The sequence below is a fragment of the Myotis brandtii genome, unplaced genomic scaffold, assembly GCF_000412655.1.
Source record: "Myotis brandtii unplaced genomic scaffold, ASM41265v1 scaffold535, whole genome shotgun sequence".
Classification (NCBI taxonomy): domain Eukaryota; kingdom Metazoa; phylum Chordata; class Mammalia; order Chiroptera; family Vespertilionidae; genus Myotis; species Myotis brandtii.
The window spans coordinates 2,357,473-2,368,508 of NW_005369964.1; the positions used below are offsets into that span (position 1 = coordinate 2,357,473).

The 11,036-nt window shown below is 53.8% G+C and overlaps 1 protein-coding gene across 8 annotated transcripts in view; it reads right to left on the reverse strand.

Annotated features, from left to right (window-relative positions):
- Nucleotides 1-222: 222 nt before the first annotated feature.
- Nucleotides 223-11,036, reverse strand: part of WDR25 (WD repeat domain 25) — a 137,223-nt gene continuing 126,409 nt past the window's right edge. For all 8 annotated transcript variants that reach the window (XM_005877874.2, XM_014549063.1, XM_014549065.1 and 5 more), the window contains 3 exons: nt 4,076-4,246; nt 1,481-1,621; nt 223-658 (listed from right to left, as the gene is read on the reverse strand). In XM_005877874.2, coding sequence (XP_005877936.2) covers nt 437-658; nt 1,481-1,621; nt 4,076-4,246 — 534 coding nt within the window. In that variant the 3' untranslated portion in view covers nt 223-436. The remainder of the gene's footprint in view (nt 659-1,480; nt 1,622-4,075; nt 4,247-11,036) is intronic.

Genomic DNA, 11,036 nt, shown 5'->3' on the forward strand with positions numbered 1-11,036 from the left:
GCCTGGGCCTGGGTAGACTGGGCCAGGTGAGGCCCTGTGGGACGGGTGGACGGCCATGCTCTGCCGAGTTCCCGAGGACAGACCTGAGATCCTGGGCCCCCTTTTCAGGACCCACAGAGCGGGGCTGCCCCCTCTCCAGATCCCAGCTTCTCATTTCGAGCTCCAGTGGGTGCGAGTGGGGCGGCGAGAGGAACTGCCAACACACATTTATCGCTGAAGTCACCTACAAAACAGCGAAACGCGCGTATTTACTGAGCGCCACGAGCAGGGTGCCAGGCGCTCACTTCCCAGCCTCACCACTGAGACAAAAGGCTGCTGGCCCGGTTTCAGAGGAAACGGAGGACCCTGGGGTGGAGCGCCAGCCTCGGCATTTAGTCCCCCCCACCCCAGGGAGCCGGGGCGGCAATGTCTGTCCAGGGGCGCTGCGCTGGAAGGCTCAGTGCCAGATCTTGATGTCACCCTCCCAGGAGCAGGTGGCGAGGACGGAAGGCAGCACGGGGTGGAAGGTGGTGCCCACACAGGCCTGCGTGTGCCCGTGCAGCGTGCGCGCCCGGCTGGCCGTGCGGAAGCAGTAGAGCAGGACCCGGCCGTCCGCGCTGCCTGTCACCAGCAGGTCTCCGTCCGGGGAGCACTCGCAGCCCACCGCGTAGCCTTCCACCTGCAAGGGCGACACGAAAGAGCCCACATCACGCCTGCGCGGTGGCAGTCATTGCACCCACCACAGAGCAGCAGGCCAGGAGCAGAGCCCGAGCTCCCCCAAGGCGGGTCCTGTGTGACCGTGTACCTCAGTGGTACCCGCGAAAGAGCCCACATCACGCCTGCGCCCACCACAGAGCAGCAGGCCAGGAGCAGAACCCGAGCTCCCCCAGGCGGGTCCTGTGTGACCGTGTACCTCAGTGGTACCCAGGAGGCACAGCTCCCAGCCCAGAGCCCTCCCCCACAGGAGGCAGGTCTCAGTGAAGAAAGGGGGCGGAGCTAGAGACTCAGTCCTGCCCCCTCCCTAACCTCTGAGACAGGTCCACATGAGCGGAATCAGAGGAAACCTTTCCCCCTGCAGCTGGGGCCCGGGGCAGAGCCAGATACGGCCTAGGCCTTGAGTGGACACCAGGCCACACAGCATGTGGTCACCTGGGAAGCAGAAAACAGAATCTGCTGGACAGAGGTCTATGCCCTCGGCCCTCCCCCACAGGAGGCAGGTCTCAATGAGGAAAGGGGGCGGAGCTAGAGACTCTGTCCTGCCCCCTCCCTAACCTCTGAGACAGGTTCACATGAGCGGAATCAGAGGAAACCTTTCCCGCTGCAGCTGGGGCCCGGGGCAGAGCCAGATACGGCCCAGGCCTTGAGTGGACACCAGGCCACACAGAAAACAGAATCTGCTGGACAGAGGTCTATGCCCTCTGACCCCAAGTCCGTTGCTGGCATGGTGTGGCAGGAGGCTCTGGGGCCAGTGCTGGGGGGGGGGGGGGCAGGTAAGCGGTACCTTGTGCCCTTCGTAGCGCCGCCTTCTGCTCATCCGGTAGGGCCACACGGCAGAGAAGAGGGCCAGGTAGTTGCCATTGGTCTGGGCCAGGAACACGGGCTCCCGCGGGTGCAAGGCCAGGCTGGGGCAGGTGTACCGCTCCTGAGAAACAGCGGGCCAGAGAGGGAGAAGGATGCTGGGCTGTGCCTGCTGCCTCTGCAGACAGGCCCGCCGCCCTGCTCTCTGCTCACAGGCCACGTGCCCTCCTGCCGGACCTTGGCTTCGGGTCGGTATGAGTTTCCTGCTGCTGCTGTAACCAACTGCCGCCAACTTAGTGGCTGGAAACACACAAACTTAGGCTCGTACAGATCTGGAGGTCAGAAGTCTGAGCAGGGTCTCGCCGGGCTAATCATGGTGTCAGCAGGGCTGTGCTCGCTCCGGGGGCTCCACTTGCCTTCCTTGGCCCACGGCCCTTGTGGTGGATCTTAAAGGGCCCCCCAAAATGTATCCACGTCCTAATTCCTAGGGCCCCTGAATGACACCTTGCATGTCTTTGCAGAAGTAACTAAGTTAAGGATCTTGATGTGGGGAGTTACCCTGTATTCTTGCCTAAATTCAGCCACGTGTATCCTTCTAAGGGAGGCAGGGGGAGATGAGACGCACACAGGTGATGTGAACCTGGATCAGAGAGTGACCTGCAGATGCTGGTGTAGAACTCGGGGGGGTGCCCAGTGTCACCAGCAGCCACCAGACGCGAGGCGGCAAGGGACAGATCTGCCCCGCACCTCAGAGGGAGCGGGCCCTGCCAACACCTGATTCAGCCCAGGGATACGGAGGCCAACGGCTATCCTCAGAAATGTGTGGGGACACACTGCTGATGGCGGAAGCCTCCCATCTGTGGTAACATGTTGCCCGGGAACAGAGAACGAATGTGCGTGGCCATCCCCCCATTCCACAGGGGCCCTCAGGGGCAGCCCGGCGCAGGGTCCCACACAGTCCACATGCAGCCCTTGAAGAGGTAAATGATCAAGTGAGAAGATAAATGAGAACAGTGTTCAAAACCCGGCAGGGAAATCTACTGTTTGATGGGCTCAGTCACACACAAGCACGCCCGGGAACTCCCTTCTCAGCATCGCCTGTCCTTTCCCGTTCTAAGAGTTGCCCAAATTCAGAGGGCAAAGCAGGAGCGGTCGGACTAATAATAGCCAGCTGCAGACTAGTGTGCGCATAGAGGCATGATGCCGTGGCGGCCCCATGAGGAGCTCCCCGCGTGATGCTGCCGGCCAGGAGGTGTGAGTCTGGGACGGCTCAGGCCAGCAGCGCTCCACCCACCTCACTCGCTTCCGCTGGGGCTGACGGAGGCAGGAAGCCCCGGGGGTCAGACGTGCCCCCCATGCCCCTCCCATGGCCTGCTCTTCCTAGGAGGTTACACTGGACCCTAAAGTGAGGTCTAGAGGGAGGTCTGCTCAGGGTCGCTCAGAACCATCTGAAGACAAGGGAAAAGCAAGGAGAGGGAAAAGGTGTGCGCGTACACCTGACACATTTTTAAATTCAGGGTGGGCGCACCAAAGCGATTAGCCATGGCTTATTTGAAATCTTAAATGATGGTGGTGGTGATGATGGTGATGACAGTGATAATGATAATGGTGATGATGATGGTGGTAGTGATGGTGATAATATAGTGGTGGTGATGATACTGCTAGTTAAAATGATGATGATGATGTGGTGGTGGTGGTGGTAGTGGTGATGATAATGATAGTGATGGTGACGATGGTAACAATGGTGATAGTTATGATGATGATAGTGATAGTAGTGATGATGGTGACGATAACGATAGGGATGGTGGTGATGATGGTGATAATGGTGATAGTTATGATGATGGTGCTGGTGATCACAGTGATAATGGTGATTAGTAATGATAGTGGTGGTGGTGATAGTGATGATGATGGCGGTGGTGGTGATGATGGCGGTGGTGGTGATGACGACAGTGGTGATGATGGTGATAATATAGGTAATGCATTTATGAAGCAATCCCTGTACCTGGCACCATTCTAGACCCTTAATAAATGTTCTTTAAATTCTCAAAACCACTCTATGAGGCAAGTAATATTCTCATCCTCAATTTGCTAAGAGGACAATGAGAATCCAAACGGCTAAGTAATGGGCCCAGGCCCCCGTTTGTCGGTGGTGGATGCAGGACCATCATTCAGGTGGTCTAACTCGAGTTTCTCTGCTTGAACTCCTGGGTCACAACTCCTGCCAAAGTCACTCAGCAAAGGAGGGCGGAGTTCCATGGCTGGCTGGGGTGGCCAAGAAAGGGTAGGGGTGGCTCGAGCTGCTCGGCCGTCTACCAGTCCATCTGTCCTGGCTGCCCCTCCACACCCTCACCCTGTGGGGTGGCTGTACAGGGTGGGGAGTGGGAGGACAGAGAGATACTGTCATATGGAGCCAGTGGACTTACGCTCGCCTTCCCCTGCCCGAGAAATTTCAGGCAGCCAATCTGTCTGCAAAGATCCTGCCTACTGAACCGTCTCCCACAGGAAGTGATCTGGGACCCCAGACAACCGAGGGCTACACGGGGCTGAAGCAGAAAGCAATGCCAATAGGGTTTCTCACATGGAAGATCTGGTTGGAGATTTTGGCGGAGCTCCGGAAATCCCAGGCGATGATGGTACGATCGGCAGAGTCCCGGCTCGAAGCATCTGTGCTGCTCAGAAACTCAGAGCCTTCCTGGAGGAAGAGGATGTCCAAGGTCTGCTGGATGGTCGCCTTGTAGCTTCTCACCACCTGCAAGAGTGGGCGCCTGTCAGGCTGGTGGGCCCAGGAGCACTGGGCAGGCCTCCGCAGGGAGTCAGAGGGCAGGGGCTTAGGAAGGACCATGTGGGACAAGGCGCCCGGCTGAGCAGCCCGAGCTGTGGAGTTGGGGGCTGCTGCAGGGAGACCTGGGGCCCTCGGATTCCACCAGGAAAATGTCTGTCTGCGCAGGACCTACCCACACCTCCCACAGCCTTGCCTGATAGCACCTCCTCGTGGAGAGTCCCCCTCCCACACTCACCCCACGCCCATTGGTGCGGGGCCCGGGGAGGTGTGATGATCCCCGGTCAGACCGGTCCCCTAGAGAGCGGCAAGCTGAGGGAAGGGCCTGCGCCCAGCCAAGGGCACCCAAGGGGCATCAGGGATGTCCATCAACCTGCAGCCATTCTTGCTTCTGAAGACGGCACACAATTCAAGTTCACAAAGTCCCAGCCTATTGCCCTGGAGTAGAAGCTGTGTTGCTGGCAGTGAAAGTTCTTGGAGATCATAAAGCCGGAACCATTGTGCCGGTTAGCTTAGACATTGGGGGGAGGGGGTCAAGGCTTGGCTTTTTATTCCCATAACTAATTGTAGGGTGCAAGAGGGTAGCAGAGCTATCAGCAGTCTGATTTATTTATTTATTTACTTACTTACTTATTCATTCATTCATTTATTTAAGCATTTATTTAGAGCCTTATTTCCCTTTATTTTTTTATATTAAATTGACTGGGGTGCCATTGGTCAACATGAACATACAGGTTTCAGGTGTGGGTTTCTATGTTATAAGGTCTGTATATTGCACCGTGTGCCCACCACCCAAAGTCACATCTCCCATCACCATCTATTAGGACCCCCTTCTCCCCCCACCCCTTCCCTCTGGCAACCACCACACTGCTGTTTGTGTTCACGAGTTTCAGTTTTATATCCCACATATGAGTGAAGTCACATGGTTCTTAGCTTTTTCTGTCTGACTTCTTTCACTTAGCATAATGTTCTCAAGGTCCATCCCTGTTGTTGCAAATGGCGCTGTTTCATCCTTTCTCATGGCTGAGTAGTATTCCATTGTGTGCATGTATCACAGCTTCTGTATCCAGTCCTCTATTGCAGACCACTTTGGTGGTTCCCATGTCTTGGCCACCGTAAATAATGCTTCAATGAATATAGGGGTGCATATATGTTCGTGAAGACATGTTTTTGAGGTTTGGGGGTATATCCCCAGGAGAGGGATCGCTGGGTCATATGGTAGCTCTATTCTTAATTGTTTGAGGCATCGCCAGCCTGCTTTCCATAGCGATTATACCAGTCTACCTGCCCACCAGCAGTGGATAGGGTTCCCTTTTTTCCCACAACTTCCCCGACACTTGTTATGGCTTGTCTTGTTGATAATGGCCACTCTAACAGGTGTGAGGTGGTATCTCACTGTAGTTTTGATTTGCATTTCCCTGATTGCCAGTGAGGCTGAACATCTTTTCAATATATCTGTTGGCTTTTCATCTGTCTTACTGGGAGAGGAGTGTTTTCAGGTCCTCTGCCCCTTTGTGATTGGCTTGGTTGCTTGTTTGGTGTTGAGTGTTATGAGTTCTTTATATATTTTGGAAATTAAACCTTTGTTGGAGCTACTGTTTGCAATTATCATCTCCCGTCTGGTTGGCTGCCTCTTTGTTTTGTTGTCAGTTTCTTCTGCTGTGCAGAAGCTTTTTAGTTTTAGTCCCATTCATTTATTTTTGCCTTTACTTCCTTTGCCTCTGGGGTCAAGTTCATAAAATGTTCTCTACGACCAAGGTCCATAAGTTTGGTATCTATATTTTCTTCTATGTCACTTATTGCTTGGGTCTTCTATTTAGGTCTTTGGTCCATTTCGAATTAATTTTTGTACATGGGGACAAATTGCAATCCAGTTTTATTTCTTTGTATGTGGCTTTCCTGTTTTCCCAGCTCCACTTATTGAAGAGACTATCTTTACTCCATTGTGTGTGTCTAGCTCCTTTGTCGAAAATTATCTGTCCAGCCCAGCTGGAGTGACTCAGTGGTTGAGTGTCGACCTATGAACCAGGAGGTCATGGTTCAATTCCCGGTCAGGGCACATGCCTGAGTTGTGGGCTCGATCCTCAGTGTGGGGCATGTAGGATGCAGCCGATCAATTATTCTCTCTCATCATTGATGTTTCTATCTCTCTCTCTCCCTCTCCCTTCCTCTCTGAAATCAATAATATATATATGAAAATTATCTGTCCATGTACTAGTACATTTGGTTTTAAAGCTGAGCTCTCTATTCTGTTCCACTGATCTGTGTGTCTGTTTCTCTGCCAATACCATGCTGTTTTGATTATCGTGGCTCTGTAGTATAATTTGAAGTCAGGTAGCTTGATACCTCTAGTTTTGTTCTTTTTTCTCAGGATTACTTTGGCTATTCCGGATCTTTTGTGGTTCCATACAAATCTGATGATTTCTCATTCTATTTCTTTTAAAAATGACATTGGGATTTTGATGGGGATTGCTTTAAATCTGTATATTGCTTTGCGTAATACGGCTATTTTAACTATGTTGATTCTTCCAATCCATGAACACAAGATATTTTTCCATTTTGTTGTGTCTTTTTCAATTTCTTTTAATAATGCTTTGTAATTTTCAGTATATAGGTCTTTCACATTCTTTGTTAAATTTATTCCTAGGTATTTTATTCTTTTGGTTACAATTTCAAAAGGAAATTTTTTTCTTTTTTTTCCCCCTGAAATTTTGTTGTTAGTATTCAGGAAGGCAATAGATTTTTGCAAACTGATTTTGTATCCTGCAACTTGACTATATTTGTTTATTATTTCTAATAGTTTTCTAGTGGAGTCTTTAGGGCTTTCTATATACAAAATTATGTCACCTTCAAAAAGTGACAGTTTGACATCTTACTTCCCTATGTGGATGCCTTTTATTTCTTTCTCTTGCCTTATTCCTCTGTGTAGGACTTCCAGCACTATGTTGAATTAGAGTGATGAGTGGACATCCTTGTTTTATTTCTGATCTTAGAGGAAAAATGTTGTTTTTCATCACTGAGTATATTAGCTGAGAGTTTATCATATATGGCCTTTATTATGTTGAGGTACTTTCCTCCTATTACTATTTTATCGAGTGTTTTAATCATAAATGGATGTTGTATCTTATCAAATGCTTTTTCTGTATCTGTTGATAAGATCACATGATTTTTATCCTTTCTTTTGTTAATGTGGCCTATTACATTGATTGATTTTCGTATGTTGAACCATCCTTGTGCCCCTGGAATAAACCCCACTCGATCGTGATGTATTATTTTTTGGATGTACTGTTGTATTTGATTTGCTAGTATGTTGTTTAGGATTTTTGCATTTGTATTCATCAGAGATACTGGTCTATAGTTTTCTTCTTTTGTGTTATCTTTGCCAGGTTTTGTATCAGGGATATACTGGCTTCATAGAATTTGTTAGGAAGTAGTGTCTCTTCTTCAATTTTCTGTAAGAGTTTGAGAAGAATAGGCTTTAAATCTTCTTTGAAATTTGGTAGATTTCACTAGTGAAGCCATCTGGTCCTGGATTTTTATTTTTTGTTTTTGATGGTTGTTTCAATTTCCTCACTGCTGATCAGTCTATTTAGATTTTCCAATTCTTCATGTTTTAGTCTAGGAAGGTTAGATATTTTTAGGAGCCAATCCATTTCTTCTAGGTTATTGAATTTAGTGGCATATAGTCTCATAATATTCTAGTATGATCCTTTGTATATCTATGATGTAAAGACATTTTTCTATCTTAGCATCATCGCCAATATTCCAAAGCCTCCTGCCTCGTAAACTAATGTGATTAAGTATCCAGCAGTTGCTCTGCTTTCTTCAGAGCATTTTATCACCTTCACCTGCTGTTCTAAGACAACTGGTTTGGCAGCGACAGGTGCAGGACAGAGCCAGGGAGGGGCGGAGACCAACAAGAACCTCCACTTAACAAACTCACAAAAGATTCTACTTGAAATTGCAGTCAGGGCCCTTGCGCCTCTGGCCTGCCTGCCGCCCTGGGCGCCTATTCATCAGCTCCCAGGGCGCCACCATGCGGCCACCGCATGAACAGTTCGCCCGAACCGCAGCCCAACGCTGAGCCATCTTGACAATTTTTTTAAAAAGTGGAGTTCACAGCCTCTCAAATGTTGCAGACTTTTCTATCCTCCTCTTTCAAATGTCCGTATGTCAAATTCCCATTAAATGCAGCACTCCATCAATCCAATTTAGAATGGGCGGGGGGGGGGGGGGGGGGGGGGCGGACGACGACTTGGAGACCCATTCTGCAGATGAGGAACACTGAGGCTCAGAGAGATGCAGGGATTTGCCAAGACCACAGGGCCAGGAGTGGTGGAGCTTCTCCCAGCCCCAGCGGCTCCCCTGGGGCCCACACCCCAGCCTCCTGCCGGCCAATTCCTGCCTCGGTCAGTGTGGGGACACATTCCTGGGAGGGTGGGAGACAAATGACTGCTCTTCTCCAAGCCTCTTCAGAAGCAGCCCCCAGGCAGGGTGACTTCTGGGTGGGCCCCTGAAGCTGAGGGGTGGTCTGGGGCAGAAGAGAGGGCATCCCTGCTGCTCTCCCTCCCTCCCTCCCTAGGCCCCACAGGCCCACTTGCCTCCCTGGGGTCCTGAGCCCCCCGAGTGTGGGATGGGGGGAAAGCCGGGTCAGCCAGGAGGCACAGCGGCTATGCTGCTGACCAGAGGTCCGCGCCTGCCCAGTCTGGGGCTGGGGCAGTGGCCTAGGGCCTGGGAGGGATGTGGTGCCCCCAACATCTGCTCTGATGAGCCTGCACACCCTTCCCATCACAGGCAATGCCACCCCAGGCGTGTTTAGAATCTACTCTGGAAGGAAGGACCCTGGAAGGAAGGAGGGGGAGGAAAGGGATGATGGGGAGGCCCCCTCACCTTGGCTCTTAAGTAACCTCTTTATTGGGTCTAAATCCATCTGCTCCTCCCATCCCCTGAGCCATTCCCCCTCCCCCACTAGGCAAGATGGCCGGACAGCACGTCCTAGAGAGGCTAAGTGCCGCTGGACTCGTGTCCCTGGACATGGCTCGTGCACGGAGACGCTTCCCCCCTCCCCAGATGTAGGGGCAGCAGCAGCCCCGAGCCCCACCAGCCAGAGACAGGCCGTTCACGGGCACCCACACGCGCTGTGCAGGCAGGACTGGCCGCCCCTGGGGGCAGGGGTGGCCTTTGCACCTCAGCCCCTCACCCCACCGCAGTACCTCGGTCCCCAGGCGCCCCCTCGGGACACACACTGACCCAGGAGGGGGTGGAGGAGGAGAAGGGCCCCTGCCACTCACCCAGTGCCTGTTCAGTGCCGGCCACTGGCGGCGGGAGGGCCCAGAGAGAAGCGGGAGCCGGGCCTCGCACATCAGCCCAGAGCTGCTGGGCGCCCACCCACACACCGCCCACCGCCAAGCCCACCTTTCCCAGGAGAACGAGCCCGTGGTTCCGGACGATTCCTGCGAAGGAGGGAAATGGCCCGATTCATGAGGCGCCATAAACTCCAAGGGCTGGGAACAAGGCGTGTGATGGGCGATCCCGCCAATGCGCCGCGGCAGCGGCTGCCCTGGGAAGCGATGGCCCGGAACGTGATTTACCGGCCCGCGGAGGAGCTGCTCGCGTGTCTCGTTGGTGGGTTTTATGGCAACTGTCATCACACCGACAGCTGGCGCGGCCGGCCGGGCCAGGGGCTGGGGCGCTCCGGGCCTAACTAGCTGGATCCACAGGGAGCCTCCCCAGACGCCCTGGCAACCGGCCTCGCTGGGAAGCACCTCCGGGGCCAAGGCCTAGGGCTCCGGGAGAGGGGGAGGCTGGTCATGGCGCAGCCAGTGCTGATGAAAGCCACCTGATGCCCGAAAACCGTCAGCTGCGTGCCCCCCCCCACCTGATGGCTGGGGTCCCGGGGTCCGCCCGAGGGCTCGCTTTCCCTTCCTTGGGTCCCAGCCTCTTCAAGGGGCGTGAGGTCGGGGTGCAGGCGAGGCGTGTGCCCAGGGGAGCCCTTCCCTCTCGGGGTCTGGTCTCTGGCGCCTCTCAGCACTGCGGGCACCAGCTGCCCTCACCGCACCCAAAGCTGAAGGAAAGGCGAGGGGAGACACTGCTCTGGGCTCCCCGCCCCCTGCCCAGCACCAGGACTTGAGCCCCTGGGGACAGACATCTGTCCCACGCCGGGGGCGCCCCTGGCCAGCACGGGGCGGCACGCTGCTGAATGAGTATCTATCTGCATGAGGGATGCGTAGATACACAAACGGATGAATGAACAAAAGAACAACTTGAAAAGTAGTGAGCGCAGCCTCTGGCTGCCAGCACTTGCTGGCACTTGGGGCTGAGACAACGCCCACGGAGCTGCTGCCACCAGCTCCAGCAGGCGCCGGGGACGGCATTCATGCCCAGGGAGCGCCAATGGCTGGGACACGCAGTCACAGGCAAACTGATTCTCCAAGGAGCTCCGAGGCCACGGTGGGGCAGGAGGGGAGGGCAGAGCGACCGTGCTCCATGCCACATCCCTGGCAAGGCTAGCGGGGGCCTCGCCTTCCCCGGTGGGAGGCAGATGCCGGGTACTGGAGCCTGGCGGCCTATTACTGGCTGCAGGGCCTCTCCGTGCTTCAGGCCCACATGTGAAGGTGGGGACAGTGACAGGACCTCTGGCGTGGGAGTAAACAGAGGTGGTAGGCTGGCTCGGTGGCCACCACGCGGCAGACGCTCATGGACCTTCCCTTCCCCCGCCGGCAGGAGCGAGTCCCCAGGATGGAGCCGAGAGTCCCTGGCA